Here is a 27,943-nt window from a genome sequence, read left to right on the forward strand (position 1 = left end):
TCCAGTTTATGAACTTGCTTTTCTTCTTGTTCGCTTCTCTAAGAACAAAAAGAAAATAAAAATAAAAAAATCATACCTAGTTATGAGAAAAATAGAATGAAAAAACGCTGATGGGATTTGAAAATTCCAAGAAAAGTGAAAATATATGTGTTCAACTCGGCCATTTTTCATTCAAGTGTAGGAACGAATCTTCTCTCATAGTGAATTTGTTCCATGAATTTTACGAAGCATTTCCAATAATAGATTTGAGGAAAAGGCGATAGAAGAAAAAAATATTAGCTAGGAAAAATGAAGAAAGACCAGAAAGCTCAAACAATTTTGCTCGGTTCTCCTTGTATCGTTTTCTTTTAACAATCAATTATCGGTTTTTTATGTTTTCTTTAATAACTAATAATAAATTTACAAACATTAAAATTAAATGCATTCACAATTACCATTGTTTCCTTTCATTTGTTTCATGCAATGTAGTTTACATATGACGATAACAAAACTCACTTTTTGCTGGGATTTGAACGCTGTTGCTTCCTTAGCTTGAAATAGTGCTTTGAGCTTTTGCGCGGATACAAATGTATTTTTTTGTTTCTTATATGTTTGGCGTGCACAATCCTTGTCTTTATATAAATATATAATAGTTGTCCTGCTTTACATATTGAAACTTATTTTGAATATCGAACTAATCTTTGGGAAAACATAGAACTTCGAAATGTAAATGATGTATAATCAAGAGATTTCTTTTCGAAATTCGGAGAAAATAATAAAGCTTAAAGCTATAACTTAAAAACAAATACATGTTTTCTTTCAGATTTTGTTGTTGTATTTAGACAAACGTAACAACTTAAATTAAAAAATAATAATGAAAATAGAAGACACTATCTATTAAGCGAGAGATGTTTTAGTAAAACTAGACACATTTAATCTTTAACTGTGCGTGTTCATACGATGATATAAAGAGATAAAACAAACATTGACAAACAGTAAAATATAAAGACAAAGAAAAAACGTGAAATAATTTCATGTTTCCATACGAAAATAACTTTTTTTTCTACTTTAAATGGGAAGTGTGAACGTAAAACTATTAAATTTAAATGAAATTACGAAACTAGTGCTACTGCTTTGAGAATAATATCTAAGTTATCCAGTTTATGTAGCGCAAAATGGTGATAGTATGTATTTTTATGTCTCTCTCCTGATCCCACGAGTTGAAACTTTCACTCAATGATAAAATTATGAAAAAAAAAAAATAGACAATCGACTGGATTATTTACTTAGTAACACGATCCTATATCATTTTTAATATATTACTATTAACTTTTTCTCCGTTTTTCTAAAATAATATATTTAAACCAACTTTATTTCCATTTTTGCCGTTTGTCGTAAAATAAAACTTTGTTAAAATCGGCTTACGTAAATATAGTTAAAGGAATTTTACTACTGTTTTGAGTTTTTAATGTTTTTCTTTCCACAGAAAAGCAACTTTTATTCTTCTCACTTTCCACAGAAAATAAATTTTCTTGTTCTCTTTCTCTAGAAAATCAATTCTAATTTTATCCCGTTTTTAGTGTTTAAAAGATGGCAAATATAATGCGAATGTAAATTAGACTATTGGGAAAAAAGTAGCCTTACTTTATATATATATTATATAAAATGAAAAAGTCAACAGAAATTCAGTAGAAATATTTCCAAAAAAATCGAGGAAAAAAGAAAAACTTGTATAGAGACAACAGTAGCATAATGATTGTATGGAACTAAAAACCTTTGTTGTTTAGTTGTTTTTTATATTTGTGCAAAACATGTTTGTTTAACTTAGGAAATCACCATTATTTTTTGTTTGTTTTATATTTCACATTGTATAAATTTTATATTTTTTATGAATGAAAAAATTGAGAAAGGATTCAAAATAAAACGCAACATACTAAATTATAAGTAAATTAAATTGATTAATTGTTCTAAAAAATACAAAAGTATAAATGGGAGTACATACAATATTTATTGTGTGTTTGGATACTAAAACTTAATTCCACACACGCAAGAATGAATCCCATGATCCTGTTGCTACCGCCATACCATTCTCCGTAACACCTAAACAAGACACTCGATTATCATGTCCAGCTAAAATACCTGCAGGAAAAGAAATGAATAAAATTATTACCATTTATCAATCAACTGTATCAAATGTACTCATCTTAAGCATAAAACAATCTTTTGCAGTACTTTGAAAGTAATGCTTGACTCCAAAGGTCAAGCATTACAAGTAATAACGGCTCCAGTAAATATTCGTAATTTATGAATGAATGTTACTATGGTTACTCCTCCCTAGGCAAAATTTTTTATTCACTCCTATTTTGCTATTGCCCAGAAAAATATAGGGTGCTTTTAGGGGTTTCATTATACGATAAGGATTAAACTGTCATATGTAGGCCAGATCATTGTATCGAATTTAATCTGCCACTTTATCATGACTATTATTTATTTCAGATAACTGTGAAGTTACCATATGATGTGAACAAACCACCAATATGGAGGAAAATAGTGTACAAATCATTGCCATTGAGCGATTTAAACATGTCGGGTCAATGCTATCAGCCAATGGAGAACTGCATAATGAAACTGCTTCACGCATTAAGGCAACCTGGATGAAGTGGCGTTCCACAACTGGTGCCTTTTGAGATCGACGTATCAACGAACGCCTCAAATCTAAAATCTACCGCAATATCGTCCGTCCTGTCGCTCTCTATGGTTCGGAGTGTTGACCGACTATAAAAGATAATGAACGGCGTCTTGCGGTAATGGAGACGAAGATGTTGCGTTGGACTAGTGGTGTGACACGTTTTGATCACATTGAAGTTGGACCGATCGTTGAAAAACTGCGAGAGGCGTCTTCGATGGTATGGTCACGTAATTCGTGCTAACGAGAATTCATTTGCCAAGATTGGTTTGAACATCGAAGTCGATGGGAAACGATCGAAAGGCCAGCCGAAACAACGGTGGCTTCATACGATGAATGGGTATATAAGAGCCTCATGATTACATCCAGATCAGGTATTTAATAAAATAAACTGGCGAAACCGATCACGGCGAGGCGACCCCGCTAGCGAACGGAACAAAGGGTGAAGAAAAAGACGAAGATGGAGTGACGAGTGCATGACAGTTCCGTGTCACATAGTTAATAATTCCAATGCCCTCTATTTATTAGAAAGCGATTTAAATAAATCACTTGATGGAAAACACTGTATTGATAATAGTCAACCTTATACGCTTCACATCTTATTCGAATGCCAATTATTCTCGTTAATTATGACGTCAGCATCTTATTTGTATGACTTAGGATGCGGTAAATTCGCACGAAATTGTTAAGTTTGAACTGCTATAACTTTGACACTAATAGCCGGATTTTCATGAAACTTGACACTATGCCAGTGCAATATTTAGTACTGCTAGGGTAAACTGAAGGGGTTTTTTTAAGTCAATTTCTAAAAGTTTGTAATAATAGGATAGTAAGTTTATTTGGGCAGATATCGAAATTGGACATCTTCCGAGGCTTAGATTTCATATAAGTGTTCTACATAAAACCTTAAAGTGGGCTGGGAGAAGTAAATGAGAATTTAATATTTCACGCGAATGTCAATTATTCTCGTTGATTATGACGTCAGCATCTTATTTGCATGACTTTAAAAGCAGTAAATTTGTGGGAAGTTGCTAAGATTGAACTACCATAACTTTATCGTTAAATGAAATTTGGCATGCATATGCAAGAGATTGTGCCGCTGGTGCAAATTTTGGTATTCCTAGGATGAAAAGTTGGTAATATACCATTAGTAAGTTTATTTGAGCAGATATCGAAATGTCACGTCATCTAAGCGCACCACAAAATAAGTCCTGCCTCACTTTGAGTCTGTATATTTTGACTCCTTACTCGAGCACTTAACAATTAACCGAGACCTTTCATTTCATACCCCACACGACTACATCCGATGAAAAACATTGTTAAACTCCCCCTTTGCATGCCCCCCTTTAAAATCCACCTAAATTTGTGTCGCTGGTTGTATACGTGGGATTTCATGGTTCCCATCTATCCATTAAAGTTCGTTCGAATCGGTTTAGCCGTTTCGGAGGATTAATAAGGATTTTTTACACTAAACCTTAAAGAGATCGTGAAAAAATATAAAAGTATAAAAATGTGACCTTCCTTTCACTTAAATTTTAAGTCAACAGTTTTCCATTTTTATTTTTTGAGATATTTTTGGAAAAACGATTTGTTTTGAAAAATAAAAGAAAAAAAAAGGAGGTAAATCTTTTTTCGAAACTGCGCACACTATATCTAGCAAATTTTCAGCATCTATTGCGAGGGGTCAAATACAATCGATTCTCACAATATTCGACTTACTTTCAATTTATATGAGAGAATCAGGTTTTGTTTTTATTGATTTTATATTTTGATCATAGCTCCGTTAATATTTATCCCACTGACTTCTATCATTACTCATTTTAAAAGCCAATTCAAGCACTTTGAAAGAGTTTTAGATCAATTTCCACCACAAACTTAGTATTATCAATAGCATATCAAAAACGCGATTCAATTCAGGTACCGATTTCAGAATATGCTACTGTCTCGGACTGTGCGCTCAAGTTGGAAAGCCTTAACAACGATTGGTTGTTTGCACCGGCGGACTACGACGGACATTCACTTACTAGGGAAGTAGGTAGGATTCTATTCATCCAAATTTTTTAAAAAGTTTTTTCTCTTACTTCAATAAGAAATGCTTAAGGACCACAAATCAGCCTTCGGCTTAGTACTATTAGTAGCATATTAAAAACGCGACTCAATTCAAATTCAAATTTCAGAAAACGCTGCCTCCAACCGTCTCGAACCAAGGGCCACCCCGTCCAGTTAGAAAGTCTTAGCAACGATTTGTTGTTTGCATCTACATCTGCTGCCTGGTATCTACGCTGGTTAACTGCCGCTTCGCTCTTAGTAACATATCTCTTGTCATTGACAGGCTCTATCAAGCCAGCAAATTGCAGCATCGGATTCGTCATTCTGATCCTTCCTGAATTAGTCCCAGTATTCGTCGCAAACGAAAAATAAGTCAAAATACCGGAAGCTGGGCGTTTCGGATACTAAGCTTTTATGCTCATTTTATGGGAGGATCTTTATGTGCACGATTTTCAATTCCTACATAGCTAAGAATTCAAAATATTTCTTCATATATTTCCAAACTCCAAGATACATATAAAATGACAGATAATGATCTCAGCATGTTGTACGTATGTATGCTGGAGTCGGACTGAATATTCAATAAGCAAATTAAATGGAGTTGCAGGTGTAATCAGAAAAAATTGTTCATATAAACTCGAAAAATATTTTCAAGCCTGAAGAATTGTTTTGTGACACTTGAAAGCAAAGGCATCTTGTGTCAGGTAAATGCCTGTATCTGTATCAGCCATCAGACAGCCAAATGTATGTGTCAGACAAATGACTGGCAGGAAAAAGAAGATGTCTTTGCTTTCAAACAACCCACACATATTTTGTCTACACCTGCAAAGCCAATAAGAATATTAAGTCCGACTCCACCATACAAATGTACATGATGGGATCATTAAGGCGTTAATATTCACGATCCAGGCGAATACTTACATTTCAATACAAAACAAGTCGGGAAACCGGAAGCTGGACGCTTCAGGTACGAAAGGTTTTGTGTATTTCTTAGTACGTAGCACGTAATATATCCATTTATTATGTGAGAGTATCCACTTTCGGGTGATATTGACATTCATAGTCTTCAATTTTCAAAGAAGCAACAAATTTAAGGTATTATAACTTTGTTAGTAATCGCGCGATTTCCACCAAACTTGGTAAGATCATCCTCTATATTATAGCCTATATCACTGCAAAATTTCATGGTACTAGGATGAACTTAAGGGGGGTTTCTAACCAATTACAGAAAATTGTAGTAATATCCTATTATTAACTTTATTTAAACAGATATCGGCATGGAAGGTATTTCGGAGCCCAGGCACCATATAGTGGCAGCCTCCTGATTTTTTTTCAGATTTTTCGGTTCGGTAGTTTCTGAGAATGGCTCCCTTAAAGAAGTGATCACTTTCAACCCCCCGCGCTCCACACCCTTCCAACGAATGTCAAAACTAAGATCGGCTTTGAAAAGTACTAATCGAGACCTTTAATTTGATACCCCACATGACTATATTTGATGAAAAAAAATTTTACACCCCCCTTTTGCATGTATGGGGACCCCCTCCTTAAATTCGACGTAAGAGGATGTAATTCACTGTATGCGTGAGCGTTCACAGTTCCCAACTTTCTGCCAAATTTGGTCTCAATCGCAATAACCGTCTCCGAGAAAAATGCGTGTGACGGACGGACAGACAGACAGACAGTAAACCGATTTTAATAAGGTTTTGTGTTTACACGCAGATAGCCCCCTGCGAAGCGAACTGAGGGAAAAGCAGAAAGATGAGGAGGTGCCTGAAAGAGACTTTACCTAAGTAGTTTCCAGGGCACAAAAAAATAAAGCAAAAAAGGACAAAACGAAATAACTCGAAATAACTGCCGCTAGAGACCCGTCTGACCAAAGACAAGGAAGCTGCGAACCGAAAATCAGTGACCGAAAAAGGACTAGACGGTCAATTCTGCTCATTAAGCTCTTCAGTGAAATCCGCTACAAGATGAAACCAGAAGACAATGGAGCAGAAGTATCTTCCATACGGAAAAAGAAGGATAGCGGAGTTCTCGTCGAACTAGGCTCGAAGACGACTAGCAGAGCACGTTCTGCAAACCGGTCAGGGGCTTACTGCGGGATAAGGCTCTCGTTTCTAGTCTAGAGCCTACGTGCTCTCTAGAAATCTACCTCACAGAAAAGGTTGAAGTGGAGGACGTTATTAAGCGTGAATGTCCAGAGGTAACCGGTGGGCGGATTGGTATCACTTCTGTGAATGCTTGAGGCCAAAAACTCGTTGTGGTGGAAATCCCCGAGCAATAAACGAGGAAACTCCTTATCAGTGGCAAAATCCAAATTGAATGGGTAGTATGCAGGGTACGAATGCAGATAATCTTAAGGACTGCAGGTGTCTGAACTACGGATACACGTCAGCAACTTGCAAGGGACCCGACAGAAGGGCAGCATGTCGCAGATGCAGTCAGGTAGGTGACCAAGCGAAGACCTGCAATGAAAGCGAAAATTGCGTTCTCTGCAAGGACCATGGCACGCCTGGTGAACGCGTTGCACAAACTGCGGGTTCGGGGCGGTATCCTATCTTCGGGGCGGTATCCTATCTTCAGGGCGGAACTAGAAAGGGCTAGGAGGCGCGACAGGCATGATCCCCATTCTACAAATTAACATGCACCGGAGTACAACTGCACACGAGTTGCTAGCGCAGTTCGCTGCGGGGGTAAAAGCCGATCTAGTGGTAATCAGCGAGCAATATCGGAACAGGGACCCGGCTTCACGGCATCTCGAGTTATCGGATTCCACTGCCATCTGGGTTCTGGACGACGTTCGACTTCGTGTTTTTGCCCAAGGCCCAGGGAATGGCTTTGTCGAGATTCGGTATGTAGGGAAAATGTTTTTAGCGTTTACCTGACACCGAATAAGACGATGCTGACTTTTGGGGCTGGCTTAATGCTCTGGAGAACATCAAACATCGGATCCACGCCAACGTTCGAAGGAAGCACCACTGATATAACTTTTGCGTCAAAATCTCTGGTGCCGCCCATGGACGAGTGGCGAGTCTGAAAGGCTTTTCAGCCAGTGATCATCAATACATCGCGTTCGAAGTAACGCTACTTGCCGGCGTGCACCAGCCCAGCCCAGCCCTTTCTCCTCCTGCGTGTGGAACATCGGGAAGTTCGTCGAAGCTCTTAGAACAAGCAGTCTCGCAGGAGGGTGCTTCGGGTGTGGCGGGGTTGCAGTTGACACTGGCGTTAATTCAGTGGTAATCCTGAACGATAGCGTGCGAAGCTTCCATGCCCCAGCTGTGACAAACCTACTATGACGGCTGGAAATTGCCGACCTACGGAAGGAGTGTCTAAGCTCTGCTGTTTAGCACAGCGTTTACACGCTCGCAAAGAGGCATGCGCCATAAAGACAGAGTATAGATCAGCAAAAAAAAAGCATTGTACGGGCATTGTTCCCCAGACATCCCGTAGGCATTGATGTCAACAGCGCAAAAGCTCCGAATATTGCCCCCTTTTTCACAATAAAAGAGCTTGAAGAAGCAGTTCTCAACATACAAAAAAAAAGGCGCCAGGTCCTGATGGAATCTCGGTGGGAGTTTACCAACTGGTGTTCTGCCAACAGCCAGACTTGCTGCTCTGGGTGTTCATTCCCCGTCCCTAGAAGTTAGCGAGACTCGCATTAATCAACAAAGGAAAAGGCGACCCGGAGCAACCGTCTGCATCGGTCCGCTGTGTATGTTTGGCAAGCCCGGCAAAGTGCTAGAAAAGCTCATCAAAAGTAGACTCCCTGAAGCGATCCACGCTGCTGGGGACTTATCCCTAAGGTAGTTCGAGTTCAGAGCAGCAAGATCCACAGTGGATGCGGTTCATCGAGCCGGGGCACACAACTGTCGATTACGACGGATAGTGCTCCTCATAAAACTTGATGTCAGAAATACCTTCAATTCCGTGAGATGGACAGATATGCTAGGCACATTGGAAAATTCATTCCACGTGCCAAGCCATCTCTTGCACGTCAGTCACGTCTGGTCAGTTATGCAGACTACGTTGCGGCACTTGTTGCTGGGCGTACTGTTCGAACAGGCGCAAAGTAAACTTGGCATATTGATGCGACGGGTAAGTGGATAGATGACTGCTCATGATTTCAGTTTTGTGCTGGAAAACAAACAGAAGTAGTCATCTTGATCAGAAAGAGAATCCCAACCCTACGTGCCATATCGATCGACCGAATCAAAATCAGCGGTTAAATAGCTTGGTTTAATGCTCAACTCGAAGGTGATAGCGGGCAGGGCTGCAGTTGTAGTCTCGGCCTTGAGTTGGCTAATGGTAAATATTAGGGGCCCTATACATTGCCTCCGACAGGGTACTGTAATCCTGTAGTGTACTGTTACGATCTTGAATGAAGTGCTCTAACACACTTCAAGGTCCTGATCCAATATGGATTGTTGCGCCAACGGTTATTATTATATCTACTAGGAGACGCCTTCTTATGGGAGCAACGCAGTTCATTTTGCTCTACGGTTCGGAGGTCTGGGCTGACGCCCTTGACATAACATTACAAGTTTCGTAGAACCAGATCAACCAATCACGCTATCAAATAAGTTACCGGCTTGGCGGGGATGTTATTCGTGGAAAGAGCAGTACCTGCAAATATTGCGCCGTGGTGACCCTGGACGTGAAAAATACATTCAATTCGGCCAATTGGAACCTAATATGGAAATGCCTGGTAAAGATTTTGAACCCCCGGAGTACGTTGTCTACGCGAGTGTCACACAGGGCTATATACTGTGTCTAGAACATCATGTAAAACGTGCTTAATCTTCAGTCCCCAGAAGAAGCCAGAGTGGTGGGTTACGCCGACGGCATAGCACTGGTTGTGCTCACAAAGCATCTCGAAAATGCTGACTTATACTTATACGAAGCAGTCAGTGCTGATAAGGGTTGAATAGAGAGTTCTGGTCTGACACTTGTGGACGAAAAAACGGAAGTGGTCTTCATCATCACGTCAGGATGATTCGGATGTGATCAATTCCATGATCGCATCTACCCATTGCAAACTCTGAAAAAGCAGAGGAGACAAGAAAAGTCCTGTTACGTACGCCACGTAGAGAAGAAAACTGACAAAGCTAGAGTGAGCTGTCTCCGCCCCGTGATGGAATTGGTTGTTTGCAAATGACTTGAACGTTTTTCTTGTAAAATAAAAGTACCTTTTTAAGGTTTTCAGTTTCGGTTGAGCTTAAGAAGACGTTCCCCACACATGCGAAAGAAATGCGAAACTTGTTTCTCTCAGACTACGGACATGTGAGGTATCAAATGCAAGTACTTATACTTAGTACTTTTCGAAACTTGGTCTATCTTTGATATCGAGTGAAAGATAGGAGAATGGGAGCTCAATTTTTTTAACGACATATTTGTTTTATTGAATCTTTCTAAATAGACACTAACGATAAATTTTCAAATGTTAAAGCTAAACTTCAAATGTATTTCTCGCCATTTGTTTTTATTTTGTGTCTTTATTTACATCCTAGAATGCTCAGTTTTTTTATCAACTGACACTAGGCTGCTATAGCAAGCTCCTAGCTAAGGGGTTAGGATGGGAAGCTAACATCTTATGCGGACATGGGATAGGAAAGCATGGTCTTGAGGACCGTAACGGTAGCGGATGGAGGTTTGTGGATTTATTGCAACTTTCACCGCCTCGTTATTGGTGGTATATTCTTCGAGAACAGAACCTGCTAGAAAGTCAGTTGAGTGTCAACTGACCAATGCCGTACGAGCAATCAGATCGACCATTTCACGATCAGCAGTAGATTCAGGAGTTATCTTCTGGATGTGCGTAACAAGAGAGGAGCTCACACTGGCCTCGAAAAGGATCACAACCTGATGGCCGTTTACGTCTGCTTTGGATGTTGAATCCTCAATTTGTCGCGGGGTTGAGGGACTTTTATGATCCAACTGTCGCTCGATCGTGTGAGAGCTATCTTGCTGATCGGACGTCAGACACAGGGTAAGTACCATATGCACTAGCCCTAATCGACCGAAACTGCGTTCAGAAGTACTTGCCAAAAAGCCGTCGAGACGGACTGATATATAGACACGAAGGTGTCCATAACTGCTCGTTCACATGGTTTCAGCTGTCTTTTCCCTTTTTTATTTAGGTTTTGTTTTTTCCTCTTGATGGTCACAATGCGGTGAACTCTGCGCACCAGACGACCCCGTTTCAACTAGCCTTTTCTCGCCATAAAGGGACTCTGCCGAGATCGACTGACTTGCCCCGATAAAACTAAGGTCATGGCAGCCAATTATAAAAGAAACCAAAGAAGTGAAAAGCCTTTACAAAATAACTAAAATTAAATCTCGATCATAATGATCCAACCCCGAGTGAAGTGGCAACCCCAAGCTCATTAATGGAAACGTCTAGAGTCTAGACTCAGATTCTCCACCCACTTAAGTGGGGGCCAATCTGATTGGGACCCATTGTAAAGACTGGAGGCACGAGCGGAAACACGCCCCCTTTTGTCAGCACTTCTGACCGCGGGCTCCAATCCACCTCCTGAGGCTGAAGTCTTGCCCATAGGTCCTCGGACAAGAAGTCTCCGGGCAAATCGCAACCCACAGGCACAGATTGAGATGAAAGGAGCATCCGGGGCACCCGGCTAAGGCAAATCGAAGCGGCAACGATCCTCGGACGATCTCAACTTTTCGACACAAAAAGTAGTAGTAGTAGGCCAGCAACGGGTAAGCATTCATTTGCAGCTAAGGCTATCGAAACCGATGGAACTGTCTTGTATGATGACACTAATCCGTCCGATTAGGATACTGAGCAGTGCGAACAGCTTAGAAGGAAATTCGCGCTAACTGTAAGGACTGCATCGGAAGGCATTAAGCTTCGCTTTGAGTGGGAAGGTGTACATCATAAAACTTTCCGGCTAAATTTTGCTGACGAAAACATGGACGAGTGATTCAAGCGGTACTGCACCTCCCTCAACGATGTGTGGGAGGGTGCGTGACTAAACGTGAAAAGGATCTCTGGGCTGCCATCGTTCAAAAAGTGCCTCCTCTGGCTTGAAGTACACTTCCCAGGCAGCATCCAAAATCTAATCTCAGGGCCAACAGGTGCATACAGCCCTCAACCGAGAGACTGGAATCTGGCATGCAAAGTATCACTGGAGCGAGTGAAATGGGCATTTAACTCGTTCCATAGATACAAGTCTGCAGGTCCGGATGGCATCATCCCTGCGCTAGTAATAGAAGGAATGGATGCCCTGGGTCTACACATTCGGAATATATATCGTGCATGCCTTGCACACGTTTATATTCCAATTAAATGGCGGGATGGTGTTGTGATTTTAAAACTTGGTGTCCAGAACAATCTCAACACCTCCACCCGGATGCTGCTAGGCAGCAAAACAAGAGAGAGAGCCGATATGCCTGGAACTTTTCTTATTATCAGCGTTCCTGAATCAGATATTAAGACCGTTCAGGAACAAACGGTCTGCCGGCTTTACTACGGGCTAAGGACTGTCAGCTTACTAAGGCTCCTAACACCATTGAAAGCCACGTGCAGCCCACGGCATCTTCATCTGAAAAGTCTCAAAATACCTCCAGGCTAATTTTGTTAACGTCCTATGTAATAATGACCCATAACGGCCAAACTAACCATAATAAGTCAACAGGGAGATACATTTTATTGTGCTCTGCATTTTTCCTGTATGACGCAGAAGACATTCCCAGTGGAATATCCATCAGAGCTATCCAATATGCCAAAAGTAAAGGCATGGGGGTAATAGCAGGATGTGATGTCAACATCCACCATATATCTTGGGGGAAGTTAAAAAATCAATGCAATAGAACAGAGTTTCTGGTAGGAACCGATCTACAGATCCTCAATTTGGATAATGAACCCACTTTCTTCAACGTGGTTAGGCGAGAGGTCGACGTCACGGTTACCCTGACATTGGGGCTCTTGTCGGAGAGTATCAAAAAAAATTCACACTCTTGGAACACAGGTGCATTGATTTCGTAATGGGCATGGATCCACCTTCGGCTACTCCATTTCGGAATCCGCGGAAGACAGAATCACGATCCTGAGAGGCGTATCAAATCCATTGCTGGAACTGAGAAGAAAACCCAGATGCTCACAACTAGCATGAGAGAAGCTTTCGAAGAAAGCCACCCCAGATGCCAAAGAAGGGTAAAACGCCATGGTGGAGCTCAGATTTGGCAGAGCAAAGGAGAACGACAAGGGTGCTCCTCAATCATTCACTGAAGTTTGATCCGGCCACTGGCTGGAATCGGTATGAAGAGGTACAGAAAGCTCTAAACAAGAGCATAGATAGATCATCATAGAGACGATTTTGCGAGAGACTAACTCTCTGGAGACAACCTCAAGGCTCAACCGCAGCCTTATTGAAGAACGTAAAAGCTGGGCTATTTACCTTTACAGAGCGGCAGGTACACCGAAAGCGATTAAGAAACGAGAAAACCTTGAAGTGCATTTATCAGGAGGCATCCGAAGTTTCATCCCGTGGTCGACAGGTGCATGCAAACCCCAAAAGAGACTTGAATCTGGCATGCAAAGTAGTATCATTGGAGCTAGTAAAATGGGCAATATGAAACCGACTGATAAAAATTGGAATTTCCAGGGCCCAAGTAGGGAATCGGAGTAACAGTAATATATAAAGAAATAAAAGATTCAAATAAGAATGTCCGCCTTACCGAATTTGGTACTTACACTATTGGATGATACGAGCAAAACAACGCTACCAACTAACGAGAAATATTAACGTCCAAGTATTCAATTCAGGAGTTCAACAACACTGTATAAATGTGAAATCAGATATGGCTAGCAAATACTCCTTAACAATGACGAGTGTTAAGTCAAGTGCAAGTTGAAACGCAGCTTGTTGAGGTGACGTAACTTGACTAACGGTGACTTTTTGTGAAACAACTGTGGAACGCCATTTTATCTAGGTTACATTAATGCTTGAAGCAATTTCACAACGAAGTTCTTCATTGGCTGGGCAGTTCACGCCATTGCCTGTTTTATGGGGACCGGTCGTCAAAAAACAGTTTTATTCAGATTCAATCAGACCGTGTTGCATGAGGCGACGGTAGGAACACATCTGCATAAAGGTGTGTATATGGCGCTAGATGTTGTATGCCCCGTCTGACAGTGTCCATAACAACAACAAGAAAGAGGAATGATGAGATGCCTCTTCCTTGATGAGCACCAACATAGGCACGAAGCGCTTTTGATACACCCGCCACACTTCGAACTTCACTTTTCACAATAACCCGATTGAAGAATTCACTGAGCCACAGTCAATACAGATCTCTCTCGCCAACCTGTGCGTCCACTTTATCGTACAGATCTTTATTATGTCACCTCTCGAGTGGCAGCGATCGTTTTCTTCGCTTGCCGGTTGGCATTATTATAAATTTGCGAATTGGCCAGCGTTTTATCATTGAGGAACTTATGGTACAGATGTTTCTTTTCACGGACCTTCATTTCAACATCGTCATCCCAAAGCAAGTACAGGTATACCTCGACTTACGCACTTCTACATACTTTCGACTCAAAAAATTAAGGAGCATGGTTCGAGTTAACACGTTTTTGCTTCGACTTATCACACAGTTTTTAGCACTATATGCATGCATATTTTTAATTCTACACTTTCATTGTCGGAGTTCGTCCGCTTAAATATAGATTGGAGGCGTTTGGATATTGAATATAGCTAGAGGAATTTGAGAGGTGTGAATGTATTTTATTGATTCCTTGTTTTCTGGATCCTTAGTTACGTATTAACATATTTGTTGAAACTTGGTGCACGTGAGCAAACTACGATGGTTGTGAACAAAACGAACCATCTGAACAAATTATTTTCGTTTCATGGTTCATTTGCAAGTTTGTATGAAACGGAAGCACATTAAAAGATTATTCTAGATAAACATTGAGAGCCAGTTAGGTAATTACACTTTCAGATAGCACTAGATAAGGATCTGTTGCATGTGAGCAATCTGTTCAAATAAAGCCTGATAGGATCTAACGATGCAAATATTGAAATCCATCCAACTAAGTACATAATTATCTGACACATAAATAAAAGAAGCCTCGTTAGTTTTAATTCAACCTTGGTAGTAAAACTCAAGACTAAAAGACGCCTATTATGATATTAATTTGATTTCGAGTGGAACTTTCTTTTTAAACGGTCCTTCATATTCTAAGCGACAAAATTGTTTTAACAAAAAAAGGATCAAAAACCCACATAGCGGGATGGATAAAGGATACAGCTCCTCTAAAAGAAGGGATAGAGGCAAGTTATTAATTTAAAAACAAAAATGGAAATAATTAAACGTTTGGACGGAGGAGAGCTGCGCAGATTGCTATTTTCCAAGAAAAGGCGAAAGGTTTGTTCAATACCATCTGAACTGGGAACGAAGCCTTCTCATTTAACGCAAGTCGAGGATGGTTTGGCAAGTTCAAATCAAGATTTGGGCTGCATAATTCAAAATTGACTGGAGAAGCGGTTAGTACTGATTATGAAGAAGCGAAAAAAATCCCCGACATGATGAATGCGGATACAGCCCGAGACAATGTCGATGAGACGGGATTTTACTGGAAGCGTTTACAACCACGTACATTTATTTCCAAGGGAGAAGCTACAACACCAGGCTTTAAAGTCTCCAAAGACAGGCTTACGCTTCTTTTGGGCGGAAATGTTGCTGGCGATTTCAAACTGAAGCCTCTACTGGTGTACCATTCGGAAAATCCAAGGGCCTTAAAAATATTTCGAAAACCACGCTGCCAGTTATTTAGAGACACAATGAAGGCTTGGGTAACTTCGGCGTTATTCACTGAATGGTTTTGAAATGAATTTTGTCCAGGAGACAGAGAATAGAGTAGGAACAACAACTTATCGTACAAGGTTTTGCTATTAGTCGACTCAACCAAAGCGATGAAAATGTGAAAGTGGTCTTCCTACCGTCAAATATCACTTCTCTGCTGCAACCCACGGACCAAGGTTTAATAGTTACCTTTAAAGCATACTATCTGCGTTGAACTTTCAGGCGTTGATGAAACGCTTAGACGATATAATAGCATTGGATAAAGATAGGCAATTATCAATTAAAGAAAACTGGCAAAATTTTGATATACTCAAGGCTGTTTCTAAGCTTCTTGGGAAGAGGTAACTAGCGGCACAATGAACAAAGCCTGGCGTAAAATCTGGCCAGAAGCGGTTGAGTCTCCTTCTGGCATTGATATCGACAGTGATCCAGAAATCAACAGAGAAATTCTTGAGATTGCGAAACCTTCTATCTTCCTTCTCACGAAAATGCAACTATTTAATGCGTGGCGGGCCAGTGCGTTCTTCACGCTGTTTTGGTGGATTCACTCGCAAGACGGCAATCAACGGTCGATATTGAAGTACGATGGTCTCATATGGAACGGCTTTGTTGCCACTATAATATGTAGGAAGATTAGACAATCGTTTGATGAACCATGTATTCGTAAGTAGAAGGTCAAGGGTGTCCGCAAAATCGACTACATGCTCGACATCCTCACTGCGCGCTAGAAACCATGTTGTTACTGTCTGCATCTTCACGCACAAGGTAAGGACGAAATAGGTAAATGGTATTAGTGTGTCGCTGTCGTCTAGATGGTTTTCTTGAGTGTGATTCTTCATCTTCTTCCATCGGGAAATGGATGCAAGATAGATCTGGGATGCATCTACGTATTTTTTCTTCACTTCCAATGAGAGCAAACATGAATCTATTGCCAAGAATGTTGCGCATATTCGTTCCACCGAACTTCCCATAGAGGATTTTTGAAGCAAAATTTGCTGTGATTCCATTACCATTAATCCGAAATGAATCTTTATAGAAGCTATCGTTCCTTTGGTTCCCGCTAGGATATGTAAAGCTATAAAAAGATGTGCAATTTCTGTTCTTATGACTGCTGCCACGTGCTCGCAGCAACTCGCAGCGATGTGCTCTCAACCACGTGGCCACACACCAATGCACTGCATCACATACATGGCACTAACCCCAGCCGGTATGCACAGAATTCTGCTCGCGTAACTCCCGTCACGGTCGAATATGTGCAAGACTTTTCCGTACTCATAAAATTTCAAAAAACGTGCTGGGAATTCCATTGGCTCCGTAAAGTTGGATAAGAGAACTGCCTAGTAGCTTCTGCAATATGCTTACGAACAAACAACGAACGCCAGTATAGGTCCTGGCAAGGTTGGCACGAAATGCAGCGCGGGAATGGTTTATTGGAGTCTATATATCTGGATTAGTATTCTCAGAAGATTTCTATTAATGGTTGCATATTGTTAGCTAAATCTGGGAGAAGTTTTGAGGAGGATACGATACCCAAAATCTAAGTTTGTAGTAGGTCAGTGTTTGCTTATGTGAGGAATTTTCGAGTACATCAGAATTCAGCGTATCAGCAGTCAACAATGTGATTACGCACTATTTTCTAAAGGGTCAATTCCACAAAGAATTTGAACTGGAAAGTATTCAATTGAGAGCATACCCTTCACAGTTGAAATTCAGCCCACAACAGCCACAAAGAAATCGACAACCGAAAAATCGACACTTCAAGTGTGAGAGGTTTTATATATTTCTTGCGTAAATATATTTGAGCGCAGAATCATTAAGCCTTTGAGTCATTAAGTATAGTGATGGCAAGATCATTTCCTTTATTGACTAAGAATTTGGAGAAAAAAAAACAATATTTCGATGACCGCGGCGATCTAGAGTAGACAGCTGCGACAGATCACGTTACGTGTGGCATGTGCAATGCAATCTGGCATCACACAACTTAATAGGTCACTGCGGGAAGATCGCGTTCTGTGTGGCAAAGGCTTTAATATTTTGGGTTGTATTAAATTTACACGGAAGAGACAATTTGAACCTGTTGTGTATAGTAATTTTTATGACTACGATCAATTTAAGGGAGTAATGTTAACGAAAACATAGTAATATACTAAATACTCAGCTAATCTGAGTAGACATCGGAATGGAAGATATATTTAGGATCACCCTATCGATAATATGAGAATGAACTCAAAAATTAAGTCCCCAAAGCGTTGCGGAAGTAGGTAAACTGGTATGTGCCTCCATTGCAAATGGTAGTTCCCCGACAAATATCAACCCAAATGTAGGTGCGGAAGACATCAGTCGTAGCGAATGCCTCAAGCCACATTAGCTTTATAGCTAGTTTTATGAAAGTTTGGACCTGTATGAGGAGAAAACACACCTTCACAATGCAAAAAGTTCGAAACTTTACCGACGCGATAAGAACAAACATCGAACTAATCTTAAACACCTTCGTTTTCAACAATGGCCAACCAAACTTAATGAAACGGTCAGATAGGACTATCCGGTGGAGAAGAATCAGAGAAAATAAAAAGTTCCATAAATGGAGGGGGTTAGTTGACTCGGAATCGCATTGCTAATTCCCAAACATTTCCTTTTTCCAGTTCGCTATTACTGCACTAAATGAAGCCCAAGTGGTAAATCTACGCCAGCAGAAGCATAAAGCCCCTGGTGAACATCGGATTCAGATGAGGGTCAACTAAATTGAGGTTATAGCATCGTCACAGATCAAATTCCGCTCTACACAACAAAACTCACAACGAGGACGTCAGAAAAGATTTGATTTGAACTTTCACGATACTCAGCGTGAATCCTACTATTTTGGAATAGGTAAAAAATTGAGGCCTTTTTCAAAGAGTATTCGCAACTATCACCAGAGAAGATTCTCCCACATTTGAAGGACAGCAACAGTAAAAACTCAGAACCTAAGTATTCGTAAAACTGCGCGGGCGATAACATATTCAAAGGGAGTATGTGGAGTAATTTGATAACTGTAACTGCATTCTTTTGTTGCATCCTCCTCACTACATTTTGGTATTTACTTATATTCTATTACTTACCAGCTCGTTCTGCTTTCATTGTATCCCATACGTTACAATTGAAATCATCATAACCGGCAAGCAGTAAACGACCACTTTTCGAGAATGCTACTGATGTGATGCCACAAATAATATTATCATGTGAATACATAGCCAATTCTTGGTCGGCACGAATATCAAATAATCGGCAGGTTGCATCATCTGAACCAGTAGCAAATGCATGACCATTTGGAAAGAACTAAAAAGAAAGATCGTTTAAATGGCATCTACTGACTTTCTCGAGAGCTAAAGACTTACCGTGACTGCGTTAATATCACTTTCATGTCCTGGAAATGTTTGTTTACACTGTCCATCGCGGATATCCCATAACTTCGCGGATGCATCACATGCACCTGATACGAATACTCTACACTGTGGTGATAATGACAGCGCCATTACATCACCAGTGTGTCCTATAAATGAAGTGACTTGTTGTCCTGTTTCGATATCCCATAGTCCACAAGTCATATCACCAGAACTTGTAACAATCTGAAAGTAATAATATTCAGATCAGAAACTGTTAATCAATTAAGGAGACCCGACAAGTCCAAGGTTGAAGGAAATTATTGCTGAAGTATCACTTCGAAACTATTGCACTAGCATTGATATACCCGCAGCTTACTCCAAATTAAAAGGGGGTAAAGTTGCTCTCAAAATATACATCTGCACTGTCAAATAAGAATTGTAGTTTGGAGTAAACTACTGGTCTATCAATTTTAGGCTTGATTAGGAATAGAAAACAATATCTTATTGCACTAGAATTATCCAGTAGCTACCGCTAAGTTTAGCGTTACAGTTATAACGCCAAAGATATTGCAAAATGTTAGTCAGAAGTTGGCGTTGAAATATTACTCAAAAGGTATTGGTAAACTACATTCCAAAGGTTTTGGGGAGAATATCACCGAAACTTCGTTCCTGAATTAGAACTGCAGAATTATTGCTGAAGTATCATGGAAGACCTACTAGCAATTGCGAACATGCTATGTCCATGATACTACAAGGGTGTCTTTTAGTCTACCGAAGATCAGAACCACTATAAAGAACAAAATTAGCGATACATAGACCTACTATCGACCAAAGTACACAACCTGGAGCATTGACTTGATGGGCACAGAGTATTTGAATTAACCGATTATGTTTATAACAGTTCAGACCACAAAGTATAGATTCCGGTTCTTGTAAATCACTTTTCATAGAAAATAATTTTTTGTTTAGTTTGGAGTTTTCGCTTTTAGGTATCAGAACCAAGTCCAGTTTTTTGTTTGGAATAGATGCAAAGAAATATTTTCTGACATTGGAAGATTTTTTGTTTACGACTATAGAGTTGCCGTCCTTCTCCCTCAGGTGCCTTTACTTGCTACTATTCTTTTAAAATTTGTGCTGGAACTACTTTCGCTTGCTCCGTTCAGGATAGTTTTTAAATTTTAGATCACTGAATGTTATTACGTACAATAGATGGATTAGATGGCTGAAGGAAGCGTTTTTGGATACAAAAGGTTGTCAACCACACTAGGTTGGTACGTTGTGTTTGAGGGGCTTCATACCATGTTTGCAAGTTTGCTGATTTTCAATAACTTTCAGATTAAAGATTCACTGTAAATCCTATTGGGATCAAGATGGGAGAATTTGATTTTTTGACAAGCGAAAAAGATCCCTATAAATCTTACCCAAGGGCATAAACTGTTTGGCCAAGAATTGAATGTAAAATACCTCCTTCTCGAACTCGGCGAAAGTGACCTAAAGCATTGACCCTTTTCAAGAGCTCCTTCACATGGGCAAGTTCCTCTCTTTACACAAGAGTACTTAGTTTATCTGGTTCTCTAAGGTTCCCCCATTTCCTTGATTCATCCATCAGAATTTTAAGCTCGGAAAATTAGCTACTTTTTGTATATGAGGGAGTTCTTTGTAGTAATGAAAGAGATAGCTAAAGTATCACTCAAGAGAGTTGCTGAACATTGGTGGTGGTGGTTGGCTTGAATCTAAATTAGATTCAAGAATAAACCAGAAAAGGTGGGGAGAGGCATGAATAAAAGAATCTTGTCTTTCATTAAACTGTGCGCCAGGCTAAAACGACCTGAACGCATAGACTTCTGACGTTAACGGTCCATTGTTGAAAAAAACGTGAAGTTGCTTTACTTTTGGACTTCCAAATATCCTGCATACAACTGCAAACCTTACCTGATTGTCATCTAAAAATCGACAGCATGACAAATAACCTGTGTGTCCAGGCAATTCACGTGATACTCGAACATTGCCTTCTCGTGTTTTCAAGCTGTATATCGAACATATGTTATCCAGACCGCCGCATGCCACATAACTTCCGGATGGAGCGTAAGCACAGGTCATAACCCATGAGGAACGTAGTGGTATTGCATGTACCTAAAAATGTAAACCAGGATATATAAAAAACCAAAGTCCTAAAGATTTCGTACTATTTTGGACCTTACTTTATTTGTTGTATGTGAGTCCCAAACTATTAATTTACCATCTTGCGAAGCTGATACTAAATTTCTCGAATCGCTACCCCAATGCATAGCATAGATTTTAGCTAAATGACCACGTAAGGTTCGACGTGTGCGCATTTGAATACGCCCGATTGGTTCGAGGTTAGTTGTTGCCTGCACCAGGCTTGTATCGCATGCTGCTTTCCGAGCATCCTATCAAAAGATGCAAATTAAATTAAGAAATCGATCGATAGAACTGTAAAAGATAAGGCTACTTACGCGGATAGCATTTTTCAATGTTTCAGCTTCCTGTCGTAAACTATCCAATTCGTTCATTTTTCAACCTGAAATGCATAAAAGGTAGAAATGTTAATGGAAGTCTATACCAATTTACGGTTTCAGTGAAACCTGCTAATAAACAGATCGTCCTGAAATAGTTATTATGCAGCTAATTATTAAATCAGTTCTTTTGGAAATGTTTTATTCCCAACTTAACTGTCCGTAAAAATAGTCTCCATTAAACCGGGGCACATATGGGAATCAAGTCTGAAAAGCTGCTGGCGTAATGACATCCGTAAAGCGCTCGTAAATCTGTTTATCAACTGTCAAAGCGATATGTGTAAGTACGATTGTACACTTCGCTTTGACACTTGCTTACCGAGTTTCACGAATATGTTTAACAGCTTGGTCACTATTCTCGCGTCTGTTTGGTCCTTTCTTATCTTCTTATCTCTCACATTTTCTATTAAGAAATATCGGTTCTCTCTGGTGTCCTTGTGGCCTCCGGTATTTTAGAGCTGTGGCCGCTGCAGTAGCCCAACAGATGAATCTTTCGTCTTTGGACTACCATATTGAAATCGTCCAGAAATTCCACTTCGACACCTTCAACATTTATAGATTTTTCGCGGTGGTTACGTGAATGTGCGATGTTAATTTCGCCTGACGATATCTTATTTTTCTTTTTCTTAAAACGAGTATCTGAGGCTTTTAAAACAAGTCGGGCAACCGGAAGCTGCACGGTTCAGGTATGAAAGGTTTTGTGTATTTATTGGCAGATGATGGGGTTCAAGTACAAGTATTTTTCAGAATCCTACTTAAGTATCACCAAGATTTCTATCGGGTTAAGGAATGGGCTCCATGTAGTCCATTTTAGCACTTAAAATTCTAACTTAACTAACAAGTCTTTAACGATTTTAGTAGTATGTCCAAGGTCGTTATCGAGTTGCAAAACTATTTCGCTATTTGCTTTTGATAGAACCTTAAAAAAATCAAAAAATCGTAGCGTCAAGCAGATACAGGGTGCGTACGGTATTTGAGGACATGCATATATGTCGCTATAATTTCCCGAAACTATTATTTTTCCTTTTGCTCTGTTTCAGATAAAACATGGAGGACTACACTTAACTCAAGAAGTGAAGAAACATGCCGTTACCATCGCTATATGTGCAAATCACACCGATTTAGAAATCTCTAATTTGCAAAACGCAAAAAACACGTGCAACGTTCTGACACTGTCCGATCTGCAGAATTTATTCAAAAAGTGCAAACGATCATTGACGAGGACCCTTGCGAGGAAGCTTAATGTTTCTGACCGTCTTATCCGTCGACTTGTCCAAGATCTCTGATATAAATCCTACGCTTTGCGCAGATGACAGTTTATGTCGAAGCAAACACGGGAACAGCGAGTTATCCGATCAAAACGCCTTCTAAACAAAATTAAATACCCTAAAGCGCCTGAGATGTTATGTTTTTCTGATGAAAAAATGTTTTACCAAGACCAAAAGGCCAACCGCAGAAATGACAGATAGCTCTGTTACGATCGTACAGAGGTTCCTGTTGTCATGCACTCGAAGTTTCCAGCTACTGTTATGGTTTTGGGTGTTGTGAGCAACAAAGGACATGTCATACCACCTCACTTTACATCGAGGTTCTAGAGACAATCGTGAAACCCTGGATTTATAGTGTTCGCGGTGGCAGTCCATACATCTTTCAACAAGACTCTGCTCCTTCACACAAGATTGGATGGCTGAAAATTTCCATGATCACATAACACCGAACTTATGGCCGCCTAGCTCCTCAGACCTTAATCCTGTGGATTATTACGTATGGGGCGTAGTTGATCGTGAAACCAACAAACATCCTCATAACACTATTTCTTCTCTGTAGGCTGCAATTAATACCGTTATGGTCAATATGAACAAGGAGCACTTGATTCGGGCATGCAATTGTTTCCGGACCCGGATCGAGGAGGTTATTGCAACTAATGGACATTTTATTGAATGAGTTTATCGATATATAATAAGTTGATGTTGTGTAAAAAATTCGTCAATCTCATTCATTCATGTACAAACTAAAATCTAATTAGTTTTATCGTACATACCCTGTATATAAGGAATGGAACGTCAAACTGCATATGTTTTAGCTAGATCTGATACTGGTAAACTACTTGGAAGGGGTTTGAACTGTCCGCATGTATATGGGACTATATACCAGGGACACACACGGTGACAAATCTTCCTTCCCAAAGTCGCAACCAGGCAGTTTCTAAACATTATAATTGCCCAAATCACATCCGGCCGTAGACCGTTTAGAAGCAAAAGTTGCTCACTTTCCAAGTGGGTCATAGGAAGAGGATGGTAATCTGACATTGAAGAAGAGCTCTAGACAGTTCTGTGCGGGTCGCCTCCAAAGCACTTGACGCAGAACAGTAGGGGAAGAGTGCAGGCGTTTTGGGAAGTACTGGGGGGAATTGAAGTGTATTTCAGCAAACCGTTAACGATGGCACCTAGATGTGGTTGACGCGCTACACCCCAGCGAGGGTCGAATAGCAACCACACCACATCTTTTTATACGATGGATAGTGTCCTTACAGACTTTTGAGGCTAGATCATTCTCAACCATACGAATTGTCAATGCAATATATTCACCCTTATCCACAGCCAGGCGGACGTGATATGCATAGGTGGCAAATTTCATCGTTATATATGCGACGGAATCGCTCATCCTCCTGTAGAGGACCTAACATTTTTTATTTTCTCTTGTTGAATTCGACTAAAAGTTCGTAATTTTCCATATTAAGAACCCAAGTCTTCGAGAAATACATGAGGACTGGTCAGACATTTCGAGCAAAACAGTTTTTGTAGGCTCAAATAGGATCTGTTGAGGGTCAAGAACTGTGCACGAATTTCGTTGCCATAGCTGTTATCAGTTGTAATTTTTGACCCTGGATAGAAAAAACTTCCAACGATTTCGACTCTCCTATTTTTATTTTCAGTTGACAAATGTTATTAGATGTTTTGTGTTCGCTTCGTTTTTGGTAATGACGTAACGACAATGTAGTTCATTTTGAGAATGATGGGGTCCTAAGTCCGCATCAACTTAATGCTGGACCGGACCAAATGGGGAGCAACTTACTCCCTCTTTCCGGGTCCACGGACCCCTCACTTAGGGCTTGTATCCAAACATTTAAAAAAAAGTCAAGCGACGACGGCTTTACTGGTCCGGTCCAGCATTAAGTTGATGCGGACTTAGGACCCCATCGTTCTCAAAACGAATATTTCAGCTCCGGCCAAGCTCTGGTCAATAGGGCGGCTCAATATAATTCGTAGGCATGTCGTGTTCTACGAATTATATAAAGGAGCATTCAACATCTGCGAGCCGCTACGGTCGCGCTGCTCCCAGGGCAGAGGTGAGGCAGCGTCTGACGATTTGCCTCTGCCCTGGTAAGAAACTGTAAAGCCGTCGTCGCTTGACAATGTAGTTGCCAATTATATGAAATCTTCTCATAATTTCAATATCGTCACTTATAGCCCAGTAGTTGGGTGAATTTGTATAGTAATCTCTAGCACACATCAGCGCTGCCGATCACTTTTCGGAGGTGGATGCATATTAGAGTATCCTCTTGTCTTAAACTTTGTTGGTGGTGAAACATTTCGTGGAGACCCTGCGCACATTGATCAGGATCCGCCTAGTCAGCCTTATTAATTAATTGGGGATACCGAATTCTATCATGGCCATGTAATGTTTTACTCTGGCAATGCTATCATCGCCTTCCTTGGAAGTCGATAAAAGATGGTACAACTGATAGCCATACTCTCAACAGTTTTTCCATCGATTAGTGCAGAGAGAAAATCAGATCTGTTACTGATTTGTCTGGAGTGAAGCCTCTTTGGTGTGAACCGATGATGTTCTGGGCGTACGGGGCTACCCGCCCTAGAAAAATAGCAGGGAATATTTTGAGGCCGGGATACCGTATAGAGGCAGCTTCAAGATGTTTTCCAAATTTTTCTCTTGGATAGTTTCTGAGAATCAGTCCGTTAAAGAAATCTCCACTCCCATCTCCAATGTCAAAACTAAGACTGGCTTCGGAAAGTACTAATCATTTGAAACTCAATATGACTATATTTGTTGAAAAAAATTTACATCCCGCCTTAAACTCAATGTAGAAAGATGTTACTTAACTCATTAACGGACCAGGACCTCTTTATTTCGTGGAGGAGACCGTGCGAAAGGACCAACATAAAAAAAAAACCATCGCGCTGCCATATTTAGACGTAATCGGACCTTCGCTCATCTTTATGCAAGATGGCGCTCCAAGCTACGCCGCGAAATCCGTAAAGAATATTACGTTAGATGAAAATATCCCCTTATTACCTTATTACCAGCAAATTTGTCTGATTTGAGCCCAATAGAAAATGCGTAGAATGAAGTAAAGATGTTTCTTTACAGAGAACATAACACTAATCGACAAATTTTAGTGCATAACATTAAAAAAACGTGGCGCCTAAGATAAAAAAAGTGCATCAGAGCATCATGCAAAGCTATAGGAATACCAAAAATTAATAAAAAAAAAAACAATATTATATGCATATATCCCTTCGTGTGCCCGGATAACTGGGTGATTAGAACACAAGGCTATCGTACGGAAGGTCGCGGTTCAAATCTTACTGGTGGCAGTGGTATTTGTATTGTGATTTGACGTCGGATACCAGTCGACTCAGCTGTGAATGAGTACCTGAATCAAATCAGGATAATAATCTCGGGTGAGCGCAATGCTGACCACATTGCCTCCTACAGTGTACTGTAGTGTACCGTTACGATCTTGAATGAAGTGCTCTAACACACTTCAAAGCCCTAATCAAAGATGTGTGGGGCCGAGCGTTGTCCTGGTGGAACAGAACACCATTTCTATTGACCAATCTTGGCCGCTTCTGGTCAATCGCCTGCTCCAAACGGTCGAGTTGCTTATAGTAGAGCATCGAATTGAGGGTCTGGCCATAGTTGAGCAGCTCATAGTGGATGATTCCCTTCCAATCCCACCAAACACACAGCAAAACGTTCCTGGCCGTCAATCCGGGCTTGGCAATGGTTTGGGCTCTTCGACCACGATCTTTTTCGCTTGAGGTTGTCGTACGTGATCCACTTTTTAATCACCAGATACCATCCACTTCAAAAATGGGTCGAAATCGTTCCGTTTCAGCAGTGCATCGCAGGCGTTGATTCGGCCCAAGAGATCTTTTTCCGTCAACTCGTGTGGCACCCAAACATCCAGCTTTTTTGGAATCCAGTCTTCTGCAAATGGTTCCCAGCTTTTTTTGGAATCCAGTCTTCTGCAAATGGTTCCGAACGGTTTTATGGCCCTTACTTAGTTCCTGGCCACTCGAGCGAATGCTCACATGTCGGTCTACTTGGAGGATTTCGACGATTTTATCGGTTTCTACGACGATTGGCCCGACCAGTACGGGGTGTATCTTCGACATCCCCTACACCAGAACGAAATCTATCGAACTAACGCTGTGCTGTGCGAATCGTTACAGTATCGGACCCATAAACTTCACAGATTTTTTTGGCCGCCTTCGTTGCACTTTTACCTCTCAGGTAGTAAAAATGTAAAATATGACGAATTTCTTTCTTGGTGGACTCCATTTTTGACGCGTTATAACTTGAGACTGAAACGTACGATCATAAAACTGTCAAAGAGACACCTGTAGCCCAGATTGTCGTCTTCAAATCGCCGTATAGTATGACCCGATGCGATAAGTACAACACAAGATATATTTAAATGTCGCCATACGACATTACTAACCTAATATTATATATATACGACGATGAAATCAATACTTTGGTCACGTTTTACTCAAAACGGGGTTTTCCAAATTTGCTGTCGCCCGATCGACTTATTTCCTTAGCATATCTGGTACATCTTTCCCTACATAATAACGCTCCATCTTTTCGTTCGGATGAAAAATGTAATTTTGCCATGCCAGAAGCCATTAAATTTTTGGACAAAATTTGACATTTTTTAAAAACGCCACCATTTTGTTAGATTTTATTTTTTTACATCCTAAAAACTACCTTTTCTAGGCAAAAATGCTAGTTGGGCCATAGAGCCTACGTAGTTTGAAAAGTGTACATTAAAGCTAGGGAATTGACAAAAGTCTCTTCCATTGGTTTTTACTAGAACAACAACCACTCCCTTATGGTAGTACGACAGTGTGACGTGCGAAAACATGAAAATAATGGACAATTGAGCTTAAAATATACATCATTTTTACAATTTGAAAGTTAATATAACGGAGCAACTTTTGTCAACTTTGCAGGCTTGTAAGCTTAAAGTACCGTTACCATATTGTGCTTTGAAATTTAGATGAAAAGTTGATTTCGAAATTTCTTTCAAGTTTGAACAGTTACGTCTTCGATGTGACGGTGACCTTTGCAATCGGAAAAATATCCATTTATACGAAATCTAGAATTAAATGATTGGGATAGTGTAAAATTGTTATTGATTTGCGCAACAGATCAAACTTTTTGACACTATTTACGAAGAACAATTTTCCTCTAAC

General features: G+C 40.3%; 2 protein-coding genes across 3 annotated transcripts in view; one reads left to right on the forward strand and one right to left on the reverse strand.

Moving 5' to 3' along the window:
* Positions 1 to 358: 358 nt before the first annotated feature.
* The window catches only part of LOC119660723 (guanine nucleotide-binding protein subunit beta-1), a 77,528-nt gene continuing 49,943 nt past the window's right edge, over positions 359 to 27,943 (reverse strand). For both annotated transcript variants that reach the window (XM_038069376.1, XM_038069377.1), the window contains exons 2-7: positions 21,381 to 21,445; positions 21,105 to 21,314; positions 20,836 to 21,036; positions 18,916 to 19,146; positions 18,640 to 18,856; positions 359 to 2,118 (exon numbers count right to left, since the gene is read on the reverse strand). In XM_038069376.1, the coding sequence (XP_037925304.1) occupies positions 2,012 to 2,118; positions 18,640 to 18,856; positions 18,916 to 19,146; positions 20,836 to 21,036; positions 21,105 to 21,314; positions 21,381 to 21,437 (1,023 nt within the window). In that variant the 5' untranslated portion in view covers positions 21,438 to 21,445 and the 3' untranslated portion in view covers positions 359 to 2,011. The remainder of the gene's footprint in view (positions 2,119 to 18,639; positions 18,857 to 18,915; positions 19,147 to 20,835; positions 21,037 to 21,104; positions 21,315 to 21,380; positions 21,446 to 27,943) is intronic.
* Positions 21,976 to 22,739, forward strand: LOC119660724. Its single transcript, XM_038069378.1, has 2 exons — positions 21,976 to 22,126; positions 22,481 to 22,739. Exons 1-2 carry the CDS (start codon positions 22,028 to 22,030, stop codon positions 22,724 to 22,726), a joined length of 345 nt encoding a protein of 114 aa, XP_037925306.1. The 5' UTR covers positions 21,976 to 22,027; the 3' UTR covers positions 22,727 to 22,739.

Source organism: Hermetia illucens, chromosome 7 (assembly GCF_905115235.1).
Source record: "Hermetia illucens chromosome 7, iHerIll2.2.curated.20191125, whole genome shotgun sequence".
Classification (NCBI taxonomy): domain Eukaryota; kingdom Metazoa; phylum Arthropoda; class Insecta; order Diptera; family Stratiomyidae; genus Hermetia; species Hermetia illucens.

Excerpts from the sequence above, each read along its gene's own strand:
- LOC119660724 (XM_038069378.1), top strand. The coding sequence starts at position 22,028 with ATGTTAATTTCGCCTGACGATATCTTATTTTTCTTTTTCTTAAAACGA. Across the intron at positions 22,127-22,480 it reads CCGGAAGCTGCACGGTTCAG|ATAAAACATGGAGGACTACA; the intron begins GTATGAAAGGTT and ends GCTCTGTTTCAG.